Source organism: Hypomesus transpacificus, chromosome 14 (assembly GCF_021917145.1).
Source record: "Hypomesus transpacificus isolate Combined female chromosome 14, fHypTra1, whole genome shotgun sequence".
In the NCBI taxonomy this organism is placed as follows: Eukaryota; Metazoa; Chordata; class Actinopteri; order Osmeriformes; family Osmeridae; genus Hypomesus; species Hypomesus transpacificus.
The window spans coordinates 6,244,177-6,263,314 of NC_061073.1; the positions used below are offsets into that span (position 1 = coordinate 6,244,177).

General features: G+C 45.1%; 1 protein-coding gene across 2 annotated transcripts in view; it reads right to left on the bottom strand.

Annotated features, from left to right (window-relative positions):
* Positions 1-19,138, bottom strand: part of LOC124476790 (FERM domain-containing protein 5) — a 51,675-nt gene that overhangs the window by 6,656 nt on the left and 25,881 nt on the right. The window contains exons 2-13 of one of the 2 annotated variants that reach the window (XM_047034152.1): positions 10,132-10,236; positions 9,171-9,213; positions 8,570-8,648; positions 6,736-6,833; positions 5,745-5,868; positions 4,298-4,385; positions 4,110-4,198; positions 3,320-3,383; positions 2,995-3,077; positions 1,918-1,992; positions 1,453-1,521; positions 1,167-1,273 (exon numbers count right to left, since the gene is read on the bottom strand). In XM_047034152.1, the coding sequence (XP_046890108.1) occupies positions 1,167-1,273; positions 1,453-1,521; positions 1,918-1,992; positions 2,995-3,077; positions 3,320-3,383; positions 4,110-4,198; positions 4,298-4,385; positions 5,745-5,868; positions 6,736-6,833; positions 8,570-8,648; positions 9,171-9,213; positions 10,132-10,236 (1,024 nt within the window). Of the gene's footprint in view, positions 1-1,166; positions 1,274-1,452; positions 1,522-1,917; positions 1,993-2,994; positions 3,087-3,319; positions 3,384-4,109; positions 4,199-4,297; positions 4,386-5,744; positions 5,869-6,735; positions 6,834-8,569; positions 8,649-9,170; positions 9,214-10,131; positions 10,237-19,138 lie in introns of both variants that reach the window. The other variant, XM_047034151.1, reaches the window with a different exon arrangement.

The window sequence follows — 19,138 nt, forward strand, 5'->3', positions numbered from 1 at the left end:
TGTAGCAAGGTGCTCAGAGAGTGTTTCAGCAGCAATGTTTGCTGGGGTCAGCGCTGGCAGGCGCTTGGCCAAGCTCCACCCAGGACAGTTACATACATGGAGAGGAAGGCCCGGTTATTTTCGGCAGCCTGGGGTATTAATACTTTGTTAAGACACCCCGTCAGCACACACAGTGGGTGTGTTCCTAAGAGAGCTGGCAAGAACACACAGCAGTTATCTCTCTCTTTCTCTCTTTCTCTCTTTCTCTGTTTCTCTCTTTCTCTGTTTCTCTCTTTCTCTCTCTCTTTCTCTCTCTCACTCTCTTTCTCTCTCTCTCTCTCTCTCTCTCTCTCTCTCACTCTCACTTTCTCCCTCTTACAGCAGCATGACTCAGCCAGGCTGTCGGCAGACAGGTGTACTTTTATTGTAGTCCCAGTAGAGTATGGATGAGAGGCAGGAGATCAGCTGTGACAAGAATACATAGCAGAGCACCTCTAAGTGTCACGGTGCTCCTATCCACCCCGGCCTGCACTGCAGTGTGAGCCTGCAAGGTTAGTCTTGGGGATGGAGAGCACAGAATACAGTCTGAGAGAGACTACCTGCCCATGAGGGCTGAACCCTGGGAATGTAGGGGGTCTGGCTGGCTCTTTCGCTCTCTCTTTCTCTCTCCCTCTCTAACTCACACGCACACACACTGATAGAGCTGGCACTGAAATAGAGCAGTCTGACTGACACCCATGCCTGTGACTTGGCCTTCCCCTTCCACAAGCATGGACAGGGCTGAGCTCAGGTTACAGTGTGTGTTTGTGTGTGTGTGTCCATCTGCATATTTTCAGAAGGGAGGGCGACTGGGTCTCAAATAGACTCAAAGCCCTGATCCATTTAAAACTCTTTGGATTTCACACTCACCTCTCATAGTGCCCTAATTCATTATGCACAGCTTTGTTTTAAACCCCCCAGATCAAGACAAAGGTACCGATGCTGTATGTGTACACTGTCCAGCGGAGGAGAGTTTAATCCGATCAAGCCAACAAAGAAAATCACGATTGAGCCATATTCCTAAAGCCTCTTCTGGTGAACAATATGACCTTTGACACCAACACTGTGGTACCCTGGAAAGGTTTTTCTGGGGTGTCTGCTGAATGGCGGTGGTCGTGCTGAGGGCTGGGGGGAGGATGAGATCTTACCCTCCATGATAGATATGTGGACGGCTCTCCTGCGAGTCCTCGGTACACTAGTGAGGCGAGGGCCGTGAGTGATGGATGGACAACTTCTGCTTGGAACCAGTCCAGCCCTGTGGAGGCATTGGCAGGACCCACAAACACACACACATACAGTAAACACACGTCAGAGGGCGAGAGATGAGCGACACACTCCATCAGGGCATAACAAGAAGAGAATCATCCTGGGAGCCCGACAAATATGTGAGAAACTCAAGGACAGTGTATGGTGTTTCGCCTCCTCTTGTTTTACCTGTGTATCTCTGGAGGCTCTCGTTTGATTTTGGCGCTCTGCTCCATCACTTCTTTTGCCACTCGTCCACTGTAAAACATGAAAACAAAACCAAACTCAAGACAGATAGACAAATAGATATCCTCCCCACACACACACGTCTGACAAGTGCTGTGAGCAATGTCATCAAATGTACCTGCTAAACTGAGCCAAATCACTGCCCACCAGGTTAAACTCATCCCCAAGCAGGTAGTTTAACCTTGAAAAAACAAACTCAATGTATAATTTGCTTACACAGTTCTGTACCCTGTCACACACACACACATTTCCTTCACGCCCCTTTTGTCTTCTTGTGTGCGTGGTGTCAGCTCAGGTCCAGTAGGTGTGCTGCTTTCGCAGGAGAGCCTACCCTAGCCCAGCTGTGACCTGTCTGCATTGCCCTTCCTTCCCCCTCCTCAACAGGTCACCCGTCAAACTGGAGCGTACCTGTAACGGAAGCGACTGCCCTTGAAGAACAGGTTGCTGCTGGACACCGTCCGCACCTGACTCGACTTGTCCAGTCTGATGGAGAAAACAAGGGAGGAAAGAGATAAGATAAGAAGGACTTTTAGTGAGGATATAAAGGAAATTAGACTATATGAGAATGTGAGCATTCAAGAAAAAAATCTTCTAGCAGGCAAGGTGAAATTATTCATAATTTCCCTATGGACCACAAAGCTCTGATTGCTAAGCTTACAGTCCCTTTCAGTAAGCACTGACTGGAGGTTACCTAGAGTGTTGCCGTTTTTTCAACACTAAGATGAGAACCAAAGACACTGCCTGCCTACTTATCTGTAGCATAGCATTTTTTGGATTCCTTCCAGAGCTGAATACATTGTGTAAAGACATATTGAATAAGTCATAAATGCGTAAATGATATTACTGGTTATGAAAAGTAATTCTCAGAATTATATGTGTGATATGATGTCATATTTCTTAGTGGAGCTCCATGATCTTGTTTCCTATTTGTCTGTTTTGATGGATATTTTTCATCATGCTAAGCTACAGTGCATTAGCCCTTCTGCTCATCCATGAGATCATCCCATCATACTAACTCTGTACCAGATGGTGCTGGGGGCTGCCCTTGGTTTGCCCTCTCCACCCACCCCACCCCCCCTGCCCCTAAATCACCCCACCACTCCCCCTCTCAACCCCCCACACGGTTGACCTTTACAGGCGACCAAGGAGAATGGCAAGCCCATCCATTAGCACACCCTCTGCGGTGCTGGTGCCGTGGACAGGATGGGGGTATGGGAGTTGGGTGGGGGTTTCTATCATCTCACACAAGGTGAGGGAGACAGAGAGAGGACAGACATAGTCATCATCCGTCAGGGCTGAGACAGAGAAGAGAGCAGCGGCCCTTATATCATGGGGGAGGTGAGGATGGAGATGTTGCCCCAGAGCCCACTAACTCACTAAAGGTCAGCTGTGGCACACCAGAAACTCTCAAAGCACCTCAGGGTGACGGCATAGAACACATCTTGCAGGGCAGATATGAAAGCACAGTCAAAGAGTCAGACTCACTTGTAAAAGGCTTGGTTCTCTACTCCACACTTCCACAGGTGCTTGCAGGCCTCAGGTGATGGTGCAAAGTAGGTCAAGATGAACTTTTGATCCTGCATGTAAGAGGGCATGCAGGAAAATATAAAAATCTGACTAGCAAACCAGAGCAGCAGAACGTCCTGTTATCACTGCAAAGACTAAATGTGAAGTGCATGCTGGGATGTGACTAGAACATGGTATTTCGATGTGACAGCGTTGTCAAGACATAAAGGTCAAAGAATGGACACGGTCGGTGTTCCGCAACACAACACACCCGCCTCCCAATAATTCCTGAATTCAATCTCACCTCTCTCTGTGATGCATATGTATGGAACGTCTTCCCTTCAAACTTTAGTTTGGTCACCTCGTTCCTAACCACAAAAGAACGAGAGTCGTTTACGCAAGCGGCACAGAAAGCCAGAGATGCAGTTTAAATATTAATCACAACCACAGGCAGATCACAGCAAAAGAGCTGTGTTCGGATGATGGAACATATCTGGTTTTGCAGCCAACACACAGGGGACACTGAAAGAAAAACTCAGCGCTTGTGTGCTAAAAGTAAACAAAAACAAAACATGGAAATCAATGACCAGAAATATTGTTTACCTGACCGGTATGATTTCCAATATGACTGCTGTCATAGAGCTTAACCATGAATACATGTGGTGCAGACCTGTGTTTGTATCGACTCACTGTATAGTTGAGTGTTTCTCTGTGGCTATTGTGAACACCAGTAGACCTCAGTTGAGGTTTAGCCTGCCAGCTTGTTGGCATAGTGAGTGCAGACTGGCAGAGGCTGGCTGAGGTAATTAGCCACCTGTGTATGTCTGTGGTGCCACTTGTGCTGGCCACAAGGAGACAGACATATGTTGCCGTCTGTTGTTACGACAATCTAACCAGCTATGGCGAAAACATACATGCTGGTAGGCATGTAATAGGACGTTTCTCATAGGTTATATTGTACATAGATCAGCACATCCTTCGAGTCTCCAGTCCTTCTCAATAGTAACCTGCCTATGGGCAGTATACGAGGATGTAGGCAAGTTGGGTGCATATGGAGATACATCGGTGTCTAAGACAACACTGCTGACACTCACCATTCGAGAAAGTGAACACGCTTGTTACCCTGTAGCACGACAAATCCAAACGGTGTGAAGGCAAGGAAGGCTGGGTTTCCAGAAACATCCTGGGGCACACAACACAGAGCTGGTGTGATTAACCTGGACAGGCGATTCACATTACTTGTGAGTGAGCAGCATGGTGTTTGTTTACAAAAGGATCCCACCTTGCATGGATGCGGGTCCACACCGTATGTCTCCAGCATCTGGGCTTTCTGCAGGAAATTCAGCTCTGATGTTTCAGGGGTCTGTCCGCTGGGATAGAGCATCAACACACAACATCTGGACATCAGTGTTTGGGTGAGAAATACACAGTGTACAACTGCACCAAACACTTCTGTACTTCCAGTGTAAAGGTTATGCCAAACAGTCACTTTACATACTGTTGACAAATATACTTTTTCAAAGTTGCATTTGATAAAATGTCTGTTAAATGACTAACATGTAAATGTACTGCAGTAGTGCATGCCAGTAAGCAATGCCCCTCTAAGCAAGCCTCTTTGATTGTACAGACCAAGTATGCCACCTTGATACCTTCACTTATTAACAATGGTAATTAACGATGAATCACCCTCTAACTATTCATTGTTCCACAGCTAGCTGTGTACAGTAACAGGAGAAGCAGTGAAACCAACAGTAGAACATTTGAAACTGTATCTCAGAATCACTTTGGCCCTTGATTCAGCATCCCAAATATCCCAACACATTCCCTACTAAACAAAAAGTGTACATATACACTTCCCTGAGGGTGAGGAACAAATGTTGCACTAGAGGGCAGCAGAGTTGTAATAATAATAAAACACATTTGTCTTGCTCTTCTCTAGATACTTAAAGATGCTAATCCCCAACCTCCAAATATCTCTGTCAGCATGCTCTGCCTCTACTCTTCAGGCTTGTTTGGTGTAATCATGTCCCTGTGGTGTGGACATGACTTATGTTCTACATATCCATCGACCAGGTCGCTGAGCAGTGTTACTGGGCAGATTAGCCTCTCTATTAGCCTCTGACCTCCTCTTCTTCAGTCTGTAAGGATAAAATCAACCTTGAAAAAACCCTGAGCTAATGTACCCACTGCTGCTGCTTTACATCAGCCCAACAATGGGTCTCATTTCTGTGCAGGCTAGTGGCAGTTCAAACAAAGGAAATGCACTTTGCTAAGATCATTATGGGTAACCCATTATGTGTGTGGACTCACTAGTATTTCTGAGGCCGATCTAAAAGGATCAGTTGCACTGTCCGTGCGATCACCTAAGATGTGCTTCATCAGATAGCATAAAGGTTGACTAGAACGGGTGTGTGTTTTGTGTCTACACAAAGTCACCATAGCATGGTGATCCTCACCCTAATGACTGTGGAAGAGGTATGTTTGCTGATGTCATCCAGCTAACTTAACCCTGCTCTCAGCAGCAGCAGTAGACAATTGACCTGGCTTGTCCACCCAGACAGTGGTTCGTCAAGGTTTTCGATCTGCAGCCAATCAAATCGTTGAATGAAGTGACAAATGACCCGTTCCCTACTGCAATGAGCGGGAGCACGATGGTAGAAACTAAAGCTTGTGTGACAACGTGTTGTGTTACCAGAAGCCATACTGAGGAAACAGCGGCTGGTCCTTACATCAGCTCCGTCTTGTGTATCTCTGCAATCCTTCGCTCCAGCTTCTCCGAGTGTTTGGGAAAGAACTGGAACTTGGAGCTGTATCCTTCCGGGTGTTTCCCTGGGTCATAGTCCCCGATCTCAGCTGGAGGAGGAAAGAAACATGCGTTTACACAGTAACTCATGAATCCTGAAGATTTTGACATGTCCTCATAGGGGGATGGTTATTGACCATTATGGGGAAGGTTTACACAGGATTTCTACTGAGAGCAAAGTGCCATGACACTTCATGTGTTTGCGATGAAACAAGCAGCCTGTGTGTGAGCAGAGCTCTTTAAATGCGATAGCTTGAACAGCCGCAGTGTTATATCAGTGACTTCAAGAGCTGCACCAAGTTCCCTTGACAATTCTTCTGACCAATCGGGAGGTGACACATCTTTTAATTCAGCAGCTACAGACAGGGCACCTGACAGAAGACTGCTTGCCCTCTACCACTGCATATTCTGTGGCCTTCAGCAGACTTACAGTACAGTGTGTGCGTGAACACACATACCTGTGTTTGATTACCATTCTGTACCTCTACAGAGTCCGAAGATAAAGCTCATAGCAACTGATAAATTGGTCGGATTAACTGGAATCTTGTAGAACATAATACATTCACAAGTGAGTTTTTAATGCCTGGCTGTAGGGATTGTTTAACAATACAATCTAGGTATAGTGTGTAGCTGCACGGGGGACACACATACTCATGTTCATGCTTTTAAATAAACAGCAGAGATCGGTTTGAAAAGATAACCAGTGGGCATTTTTGGGATGCAAACCGATAAGAAACCAACTTTATCTTGTGGAACTAAATCATGTCATTCATTCGTTTTTTCCCCCAGTGAGATTATTCTTCATGCTGGATGCTTGGATGAGTCGGGTGGATGGGGGGTGGATGGGGGTGAGGGTCATGTGAAAAGTGCAGTGCTGTGAGTGGTATGGGCCATTTCCACCTGTCAGCCCCCATTACCCTGAAGGATGTAAGCAGCCAGCAAGGCAGCGTCCGATGTCTTGCACAGGAGGCGGCCATGGTAGAGATCTCTTTTGATCTGCAGGAACACTAGATATCTGTGGCCGGAGAGAGTCGGGTCAGAGCAGCATGACAAACATTACGAGAAAGAAGCATATGTATTTCTAGCCAGATATACTTTCAGAAAATAAAAGCCCTTGAAAAAACAGAACTTCCCCATCACGGAAATATCAAAAGGATGTTGATTTGAGATTTCCCTGTGGGCGTTTTGAATATTTCTTTTTCATTTAGGTGAAATTAGATTTTTGTTTCTGGGAACAGAGCCTTCACTGAGGTTGAGTCCCCTACTCAGGCCCTGAAGATAAAAACTGCTGTTGTCAACAGTTTTTCTCTTCTGTCCTCCAGCCTGGAACCCAGACGGTGAGTGGCTCCCAACCCACAACAGCAGCAGATCCAGCCATCTCCCATTGCTATGCCTGGGGCACTGAACCACCTGGAATTACGGCTAATGATAGCTATGCTGGGAAGCCAGGGTTTGCTTAGCCTCTAACTAATTGAAATCTTCAATGTTTCAGATAAATCACGCTGGAACACTGACCCACCTGGAATTAGGGCTATTATGATGGAAATGTAATAGGTGGAGATAAACCGGAACACTCACTTGAAAGTGGAGTGGCAACATTGTCCAAAACATCCTCAACCAGAAACAACAACACTTCCTCTGTCTGATCTCCTTCCAATCTCACCAGCTCTCTCTCTCTCTCTCTCTCTCTCTCTCTCTCTCTCTCTCTCTCGCTCTCTCTGTCTCTCTCTCTCTCTCTCTCTCTCTCTCTCGATCTCTCTCTTAGCTTTTCTCCTTTCCATCCATCAGCACCCTGCCACTCATCTATGATCCACACTATTCATTACGATGTAATAACGTTATGTGCTCTGAAGTCTGTTTTTGTCTCATCCCTCCTGAGTGAACTGGCTGTTCTCTCGGAAGCATAATGAATACAAGCAGCTGAACCCTCATTGTGTAGACTGGCCATGTGCGCCTCTTGGTTTGGAGCAACATAAGTACTGACAAACCTACAGAGACACAATCCCACCTGTTCTAAAAGAGCACACATTCACAAGCATCCTCACACCCCATCTACACATGTCATCAAGTGGGGAAAATCTGGGCTGATCAGAAGGTACTTTAGGTCTCTATTGAGGGCTTGGTTTTCTGGGTGACCTCATTGCAGACTGCACTGACGATGCGGGAGAGAGGCGCAGAGATGAGAAAAAAGTTATCCCAGTATGAGCTAGCTTGAGGCTAATCATGTATCATTTAGAGTAAGCTGCTAAAGGCACTGACCCTCTGTCCTCCATCCTCCTCTCACCAGCCAGCCAGATCAACTCAGATCCCAGCTAGTAGAATGGCTGAATCCTTCTCAGAGACCAGGCAGCCAGCTTACTTAAGAGGGTGTACTGTGAAAGGCTTTTACACACTTCCCAACTTTGAGAGTCCTTCTTCGAACTGTGTAACATAGTTGAATATTTATCACATTGTTTTTAGACCTAGTACTCTCAGGTTTTTAATTATGAAGCCCCTTCAATAATATCAATAGTGTAGTGAAGCTTTGTGTACATTTAGCCCAGTCTCTTTCCAGAGAACAAAGACCAATGGGAGAGGTACGGACAACAAGAATTATGCGTGATTGAAAGCTTCTGTACACAGAGATGTTATGCCTCCATTCAGTTGCCTCCCAGTACACTCACAATACAATATAGGCAGAGGGAAAAGTAGTGAATAGGACGACAGCTGACCAGAGCAACAGACAGGGTGGAGGCATGTAGTTAGGCCTACCTGGTGATTTCCTCCTTCAGAGCCGCGGGGTCAGGGGGGTAGAACTTGACTCTCAGACACATGGTGAAGGGAGGTTGGGCTGGAGGGAGAAAAATAGGGCATTTAGCATTGGAGGCTTGGGGAGATGTACTGAGGTCTGAGAGACTTAGCAAAAAGGACTGTTATTGTAACAGTATGAATGTTAAAACAGTGGGATTTAGACATTGTAGACATGATTGATTCTGTATGTTTGACATACTAAACAAAACTAACAAAGCTTTGGATCAAGACTGACAAATAGCTCTAAACAGATTAGTTTCAATATTTGTGTAGTACGTCATTTACACAGTAGTACACTTAGGTAGATAGTAGTGAAAGACCTTTCAGGTGTATTCATATGCTCTATTAGAGTCATTTTAAGGGCAGATCATCTGTCCATAATCACAGTCAAAGGGAGGATCTTGATCTGTGAAATCACAATACAGGTCCTACCATCTGTATTCAAATGCATTCATTATTCAGAAATACATGCATAATCAGAGCCCCATGGACATAATGAGAATAATTGCTCAATTTACTGAATTATCATAGCAAGGAACAGAAATTCGCCCAAAATACTTACATTTCATTTGTTTGGCAATACACTTTGTAAACTCCAACCAATGCTGCAACCACAAGAAGACGTGTATAAAAATACGTATTTATATGAGATCATAGTGTATAAAAGTGACAGATATGAGAGTACAGAAAAAGACAGTACAGAACATAAACATGACTGATGTGAAATATAAGGCAGGTACATTCCATCCAGGAATGATAGATGTGCTGGGAAAGCCAGGATTTGCTTAGCCTCCAACTAATTGAAATCTTCAATGTTTCAGATAAATCACATCTCTTCACGTCACAGTTCTAACTTCTATGTCATATAGAAGATATCATCAGCAAATGGAAATCTACCAGACTGTCTGAATGCATCAAGCTTAATTGGGCAGTTTGTACGGTGAGGCTCCAGGTAATACAGACACCCCCCCATGGAGGGGTTTGGTTTCCCCAATGTGGTGAAGGTTACGCCTGCTCTGTCATCTGTACATCACACCTCCAATTTATCCTGCTGTCCTTCTGGAAAGGATTGCTCCATCAATCCCCACCTCCACCACACCAAAGGATCTTTCACCCTGGTGTCTTCTCTTAATCTCTCTCTTTCTCTCTCTCTCCATCCCTTCCTCAACAACAGACACTAAAATAGCAGTGAGTGACAGCCCAGGAGAGGGGGGATCAGCAGGGCCTGGCTCCTGTCTCCACTCTGCATGACTAAAGCAGGATTTAAAGGAAGGGTGAATTCTTCATGAATCAAGCAGTGGAGGGGAGAGACAAGTCATCTCAGAGAGAGCATTAATAACACCAGTGCTGGGTGAGGGCTGATGGAAAGAGGGTTGCTCTAAGAACTGCATCAATCTGAACCTGTGTAACTCTCTCTCCCTGTCTGTCTTTCTCGCTGTCTTTAAGTCTGTCAGTCTGCCTGTCTCTCTTTCCCTATGTTTACGACCCTGTGGTCTCCCCCCACAAACAAGATACACGCTCACCCTCTGCTTGTCCGGGTCAACATATCTGATGCCAAAGTAGTCTTTCTCCAGCAGATTTAGGTGGTGGCAGATGAGGTCGAACAGATACTGTCCCTTTGCGTCCCGCTGCAGGAGAAAAGAAACACAGTCATCAAGGAGCTCTGAGAAAAACTACGACAGGGGCATTCAGTCAGCACAGCAGAATTGATTGGTAGAAACATCCACACACACACAAACAAAACGTTTGTCCCCGTAAAGGAAAAAGCTAAGGTAAGAGATTCAACCAACGAAAGTGTGGAGAAACAAGGTTGTTAATTACTGATTAGCGACTTTAGCTCTTATGTTCTCAACAATCTTTTGAATTACTAATTCAACGTTAACTCAGCCAGTCAAAGTAATCAGTAAAGTCTGGGCCCAAGTCCTTTCTTAGCTAGGGCACGAGAGGGAGTGGATTAAGAGTGCTGAGATCAGGCAGGGTCTGACTGCCGCACTGGCCCCCTATGGTGACCCTCCCCTACTCGTTGCCATGTGGGCACAATGCTTTCAGAGCAGTGGTCTGGCGGGCACACAGCATCACAGAGGGAGGCCTGGTCACTGGAAGCTGGTTTCTGCCACCACTACCCAATCCATGCCCTGCTTTACCAACCGCATAGCCATGCCCAGTATGGCAACCAGTACAGCTACAGGTGGCAACCAGTACTCTCCCTAGATAAGATCTTCATCTATCAGGCAAACAGATGGTCGTCTCTCACTAACATCTTAAATCATACACATATCTGTATCAGAGAAAGTTTTACTGCAATGCTACAGGATATTATGAAATGACTGAACAGAAGACTAACCATGGGAGTAGGATACAGTATGTGTGGTACGATGTGGTTTCATGGACAGTAGCTGCCAGATAAAAACCTGCACATCCACTGCCATGATCAACACTATAAGTAGGGATGATTGGTCAAACACATAATCCTTCTCTGAGGAGATTTGCGTCTGGTTTATGGCAAACTGAAGATCATGTATAAGGAGATTTAAATGTGTTACAAGAAGATCAAAGCTGAAGAAAGGCAGATGAGAGAGAGAGGGGATATGGGGAAAGCAGATTCTGCCCACCTGCCAAACCTGTGGCCCTCCCTCTCTCACTGGCCTGAAAGCCCTATCCAAGTACTAGCACTGGCGAATGTTTGAAATATCACTCAGGCAAACGTTTACCGATAATAATATTCTCACAGATACTCACACAAAATGTTTCCACTGTAAATTCTTATTTTTCTGCTGGGTGAGCTTTGCGAGGGCTGCTGATGTTATTTGAATAAGCAGCAGACCCAGGGATGATTAAAATGCAGAGAAACACAGGGGCAATCTGACACATGGTTTAAGGCCCACAACTGAGACACCTGGAAGAGCTTCTAGACTACAGCAGTCAGGACTAGTCAGTCCTATAGCCCCTCTTCACTAGTCAGTATGCTACGGTTCTAAGCCACCGAAAACACAATTGAAATCCACCAATGTTCTCCAACTGAAGTAAAAGGAATTGTAGTGGTATGACTGAATGGAGATCTGTAACAGGGTCAGTCAAGGCACAACTGTCCACAACATCACATTCTGCTCTCTAGTCTTTCACTTGTCAGTGCCAGGGGTCTGAACTTCAAGGTCAATTTGATATACTGTGTGACGGATTGGGCCGCTACTGGTGTGTCTCATCCATGCATTCTGTTGAATCTCAGTTGTGTGGAAGTGATAGCTTAACGTTCTTTCGTGATCTAAGAGACGACACAAAAAAGACTAAATGAATCTCGCTTTCTTTGACGGCCGAGCTTTGTTAGTCTATTTTGGTCTGTCTGACAGATGGAGGGTAGTGGACCTTGAAAGCGTACGGTACAGTACACTTGATGCATGCCAAGCACACTGAGCAGCGGAGGATGGGAGAGAGAAGGATTCCCTGAATGAATCCCCCCACAGAGGGAGGAGGTGGTGACCTCTCTGTCCATCCGTGACTAACACGCTGGCCAAAACCTGGCCGTCCCCCTGACAGAGCAGGCTCACCCCTGAGCAGGTCACCTGAGGTCAAGGTCGCTTGGACAGTCAAGGTCATCCTTTAGAGCAACTCGGCACTGTCTCCAGTTGGTCTGCTGTGATTGACTTTGCAGCAGCAGAGGAGCAGTAAGTGGCAGCACTCTCTTTCATGACATTACTCTGGCTGACAGACACTTCATTACGAGAAAGGCCTGTCAGTGGGAACTGACTGGTTGACAAGCCGTGGCGATGGAGGCACCGCCCAGGGGGTCCAACCTATCGCCAGCCATCAAGACCTCAGCACAGGGGTGCCCTCACAAAACAACCGACTCTATCCCCCATGTGACTTCCTCACAGTGACGTCAAAGCCTGTATATTTGACCCCAACAGAAACACAGGCACACAGAATTCTGTGTTTTGCTATTGCACGATACATGCACAACATGCAATGGAACAATGTCGAGATAAACTTAGTCCAACGGACTGACATTTTGAGAACAAAGAACAGGAAATGGTCTGATCTGTCATGCTCAGTCCACCAAAATCGCCAGAGAATCCTGGCAAGGAGACAACAAGAAGAAAAAAGAAAAACTGTATCGAACACTCAGGAGAACCATTGCATGTAGAATTACAATGGATACCCGCACCAACACCTGCCCCCAACCCATCGCCACCCCTCTCTGTGTCTCTACACCACACAGCGTACAGCTGCATTGTTCCCACACAACACTCTCTCTAATTGCAGGATCTGTATGATTGTGTGGTGGGGAAGAAAGGGTGTAATGAAGGACGCTGGTGAATTCTTAATTAAAACTAATGGAGCACCTCTCAGCTGGGCTGGCAAGTCAATGATAAAGACGACAACAGCGGAAGCCTGACTGAACCATCATTAGAACCCACCGGTGAAGGCTGCAGTCTGGCCTTCTATCTTCCTACTGCATTTGAGGAATCAAAAAAGAGATAACATTCAAAACTGTATGACAATTCCTCAATTGTATAGCACTGTACAGCTGTCCAGAGAGTTGATACGTTTAATTTATCCTTGGCAGATATCCAAATGTACTTCTAGAGCAATAACCCTCCATACTCCATACTCTGCTGTGTCATTAGTGTGAAGGTGGCTATACCATTTCAAACCTCTGTACTGTATAAGCTGATTTCCTCTCCTGCTGTTTAGAGGTAAACCCTCTGTTGGCAGCAGTCTTAATTTTGTCATTAAACTGTAATTTAGTGAACAATAGCTCACCCAGAGGGGGATTCTGTGCCAACAGAAACATATCACCCTCATATCACTGGTTTATGACTCAGCCTAAAGGCCTGCATTAATTTAGAAAGCAAATCTTATTTATATTTCGCTTATTTATATTTGGAGTGTCCATTGTGCCTCAGGTCTACACAGCAACCACAAACATAAAATACAAAACATACAATACAAATAAAGACATCAACTATAATACACAGGCATCAGGTTTGTGGCCATGCTTAATTATCAAATGGAGTCCTTCTCTTTGCATATCAATGACCAGTAATATCATTCCATTCAGAATGGTCCTTTATTCCACGGGGTCCCCATGGGTACAATGGCCACTTTCCTTCCAGATTAATCATTAAAATGGTTTCCATGTCACCACAGGAACACAGACCATTAATAAATGATGTCATCACTTGATGCTAAGAGGGGCAGGTAAACCTGATGCAATTGGCTATGAGTACTTGTGTATGTGTTCAAGTGAGTGTGCACGTGCGGGCTTGAACAGTAGAGCCCTAAATAATTCCCCAATTTTATCCATACCATAACTGATTCCATTGTTGTGCTCCAGGTGGGTTAGTGACTGCTGTGGTTAATGTAGGTAAAGCTAATGGAGGGTTTAAGCCCTGGCTCTGCCAACTCAGCCAGACAACATGTGCCTGCTTAGCCCCGGGCCTGTTGGCCTGGGTGTCAGGGGTCCTGGAGGGCTGGGGGCATGGTGAACTGGGGATTTGGGGGCTTGAAAGTCTGGAGGTCTAGTGCTATGAGGGTTTGGGGGCCTAGTGGCCTGACAGTTTAGAAGTCTAGAGGCCTGGGGTCTAAAGATTTGGGGCTTAGGGCGCACACTGTGAGGTCCAAACAAAATCTCTTCAAATACAGTGTATGGAAGAGAGCTCTTCTTAAACCAGAATCCAACAAGTTATTCACCCATTCCAGAAGCAGTCAAACATTCCACCACAACAATGGGAATCTATAGATTCCTTGAAACAGAGCCCTTAAAATTATGTGGTCGTAAGGAGGGGATCGTTACCAGATAGATTTATGAAATGAATTCTCAAGCACTAAACACATTTATCAAGCGGTTAAGCTTTATTGATCTATGAGAGAGCCCTTTAGAGATTTCCATTGTCTGGCTCTAATGGGGATGGAAGGCACGATAGAACACAGAGCCCATTCTCATTGCGTTTTGACTCCTACAGTAGTAACCGTTGTGGCTGTTTGAGGAGTTGCTCTCTGGATAGGTCAATGACTTGACAACTTTGTACTTTGACACCGTCATCAGTCTGTTTTGACCACTGTTGCTATTGATGTGATTATATTATGACACTAATGTATGATGATCATTCGTATGCAGCCGTTTCTGAGATAACATGTGGAACTGTTAAAGTCCGCTGAAGAGGAGCTACAGTGTGTCTATAAATGCATGTTGGAACATTGTTACTTTGAGCGACACACCTCAAACTTATTATCAAGCATGTCTTCCATGTTTGCAAACATTTAAGAATACTCAAATAGTATTTGTTGTTAGAAACCATTGTGCTCATCTCATGTACCAATTCACGGAAAAAGCTATCTGTAGTTAAATTTCCAAACATTTACATTTAGTTATTTAGCAGACGCTCTTATCCAGAGCGACTTACAGTAAGTACAGGGACATTCCCCCCGAGGCAAGTAGGGTGAAGTGCCTTGCCCAAGGACACAACGTCATTTGGTACAGCGAGGAATCGATCCAGCAACCTTCTGATTACTAGCCCGACTCCCTCATCGCTCAGCCAAACATAACCACACCAGTAGCCCTCCGCCCAGGACTGTCCCTCTAGCCCAATTAGAGAACCACCTGGGGGCTACCACACACTGCTTCCTGTACCATAGAGAACACAAATTAGCGCTGGTTGCAGAGAGGTTGGATGAGCTGAACACAGAGCTTGAGACAAGAAAGACAAGTTAGGGTCTGTGAGGTCAGAGACAGTGGCTAATTAAAAACGTTTGTGGTAATTCACTCTTTGAGATAAAGTCCCCCAAAATAAATCAGATAGATACTACAGAAGTGCAGAGTGCAAAGTGAGAGAAAAGCACCACAGGCCTATGTACTGTACACTAGACGTGTCATTAGTATGTTGTGAATAGCCACATTTCACTATGTCATTGTGGCAGTACTATAGCTTCTTTCATCAAAGCAGGGAAATAAGCAGTCCGCTTGAGCAGGAGGGTTAGGACGTGTCTGTGATCAGACAGATTCACCATATCCAAATTACACCCACATCAATCATGGCAACAAGGTAAACATCCATTACACAATATGCTAATGTATTTCTACTACAGAAATATGGATGAAACAATACAAAATAAAGCAGCAATATTTATTTAAAAAAATCATTGACACACTAAAAACAAAACCCTGTAAAACCGTAAATCTGCCTGAAAGTCTGACAGTCTTAACATGAATTGGAAGAAACTTTTGTTTGACAAAACACAGTTACTGGCCGGGTTTCCCAGATTCATTAAGAAGCTCTTAACGCTAAGATTTTCTTAAGAATGTTCTAAGAGCGTTCGAGAGCGCCCTTAGAACGTTCTTAAGACGCTCTTAGCGTTAAGAGCTTCTTAACGAATCTGGGAAACCTGGCCACTGTCTGTTACTGTGCATCTGGGGACTCAACCTACCACCTCGAGCATGTTGCCAACCATGGGAGAAACAGCAAGCTGTTCAGACCTCATGCAGGCAGAAAGTGGGCCATCAAAACACGGCGGGTATAAAGCAGAGTTGGTCTGAATTTGCCCCAGAAATAGGAAGCTGAACGAGGAGAGCAACAGAGCTGGAGTAGACTGAAAGCAACAGACACTTCATGTACCCTTGTTACCACAAAACATTTAGATTGAATATCTTACCAAAAAAACCTTTAGCATGATAAATTGGCAGATGAGGAGGAAATCAGGCTATTGAGATTGTGAGTTGGAGTGTAAAACAATAAGTGTCACTTAGAATAACAAGTGTTTGAGTGCTTCAAGGTCAATACTTGTAATTACACAGTCATTTATTTAAAAGATTGTCAAATTTATCATTGGCAATCTGTTATTAGGTCATTAATCTCACACGTTACATACAGTGTTAACAAGCAAAGAAAATGCATTATTCCATGGAGTAAAGGATCAATGCTTACTTCCAACCAGATTAACCATTCTTTAGATACTGTAGGGACATCTCCAGACATAGTTTTTAACACCACATCTACATTCCTCTCTGTGTCAGTTTTGAGACGAGTCATCAAAAAAAGGCCGGAGGAGCAGTAAGTGGGGGAGGAGCCTTGACCTGTCCTGGTCCAGATTTGCCCTTGTCATAGCAAGACATGTCTGACTTCTGTGAATAGCCTGGTCTCTCTGAATCATTTATTGAGGAGATTGCATCTCCCCGGGGTTTCCATTATAACGTTGACATGCAGAACTGTGACTGGCACTGAGGCTAAGGCAGGGGCTGGGGTTGGGGCTGGGGACTGCTGAGGTCGGTCTCTCACGCCTGTATGCTCAGGGAGCCAGTCTCTAAGGCCAAACAGCTTTCTGTATTTTCATGGCTGAATTCACCAGTGGTAAGTGATCTGTCCCGGGGCTGTGGAAACAATGGAGGGGGTAAAGTGTTACCATGGACCCCCTTCTCCTTTTGCATGATGAGTTGAGGTAGCCAGAGGCTCTCCACTCCCTCCTGCTTCCCAGTTCCAGCCAAGCATCCTGCTTTAAACACACATGCAACTGCAACTCTTACGCCACCCATGGGCAGAGAAGTCTACCTAACAAGATAACAAAGAATTTAAGCCTTTAAACAGCACTGTCAGACAAATCAAGTCTTCCACCCACTCACTCACTGTTCAGTTTCATCTAATCAACAAGCTTCCTGCTGGATCTTCCAACTCACATTAGAGGGGGTTTCTATTGTCTGGCTACAGTAATGATGATGTTTCCTTCATAAGAAACAGCCTTAGCAGCAAAGCTGAATGTATACTGGGCTGGTTGTATGTGATGGTAGATGGACTGTGTTGGACAGGGGCTTGGTAGACAGCAACACATGCACTGAATTGCGAGACCTTTTAACAGGAGAAATCAGCAGGGCTGCCTGAGTGTGTTAGCATCAGAAATCTAGCTGTATCATCCAACATGCTGCATATGCACGTTTCAAAAAGAAAACTGCTGCAAAGTGGAGAAGAAGAAGTTCATGTGCATTTGAGTATCAAGCTTATACATATGGATGAGCTGGGGAAAAAAGATTTAAATTCCACTCTAGGAACCATGCATTGGCATGGCACCCACAGAGGTATTAAAATAGCCAGGGCAGCTCAAAAAAGCTCTTAATTATGCAAAAAGGAAGAGAGCCTTCCCCTCCCTGCTCTGACCAAGTGAGCAGTAGAGACTTGTGTCATGCTAACCACCACTAGCTATCCATTTCCACCTACACCAAGAGAAGAATGACAGCATGCAGCGGCGTCACTTAAAAAAAGACAAATATTTCCATCGAGTGACCCTCCAGCCTGTTCCAGACACACACACACACACACACACAATTGGACCCAGAAATAGACTCAATACAGTTGTGCTATAGAAGATAGTGATCTCGCCTCAACTTAGGTACACTCGGTTGTAGCCACTCTTTAGACAGGAGAGACACGAGGTGTGTCTCTCATCATCTTTCTAGGCAAAATCAGGCCTTGGACAGCTGAATGTTAAAACTATTTTTTGGTAACTGATATATTGTAACAGAGAAGAGATCCTAGAGATCCCAGTCACAGAGGTCTGAAGAAACTAGACGAAAATGTATGAAGGACCTGACCTTGGAAAACACATAGCTTATCATCCAGACAAGGGAATGTTCATGTAAAATCTACATTATATTGCGAACAGTCTTGCACTGATCTCCATTTTCAGCTAACAGTGAAGAGACTCTTAGGACCCACTACACAGAGCTAATTCTCCAGTGGCTCGGATTCAAACAATCAAGCAGTTTGGGAGGTATTTTCTTCAACAAAAAGACCTGTTATATTCAGGTGGGAAATTACAGTTTGACAGGCAAAGATAACAACGAACGCCCTCTTTCTTTGAAAAGCTGACTTTCCACTGCCCTGCTTTTCGCACGCTCTCTCTTTTCATCCCCAGATCTGACGTCTTAGGTTTATAGAGGGAGACACACAATACCATCACTATCTGTTGTATTTGCTTCAGCGCATTCTTTAAGTGGCAGCCAAAAGGACAGTTTTGTAAGAGAAACAATATGGATAGAAACAATTTAAGGAAGATAATTAAAAATGTCAAGACAATAACAAATGAAATCTGCAGATACTGGTACTTGTTAATCAAGCCATCATCACAATAGCCAGGGAGTGTGGAGGTAGGAGAACTGAAGAGCATGCAGCTAGCTGTAAGGGTTAGGGTTAGGAGGGGTTAGTGCTGCTAGGAGGGGTTCCGTGCTGTTAGGAGGGGGTTAGTGCTGTTAGGAAAGGTTAGTGCTGTTATGAGGTGTTAGCGCTGTTAGAAGAGGTTAGTACTGTTCATAGGGGTTAGTGCTGTTGGGGGGGGGGGGGGTATAGTGCTGTTAGGAGGGGGTCAGTGCTGTTCTGTAAAAGCACCAATTATGCAAAACTAACGGTGCAATGGAACTGGAACAATTAGCCACAGTGGGTGTCTACGCATATTTTACAAACAAGAGGCCAGATTCAAAGGGCAAGTGGAAGGCTAGTCTACAGCTGCTTTGGCATGGTTAGACGTGGTGGACGAGGAGAGGGGTGG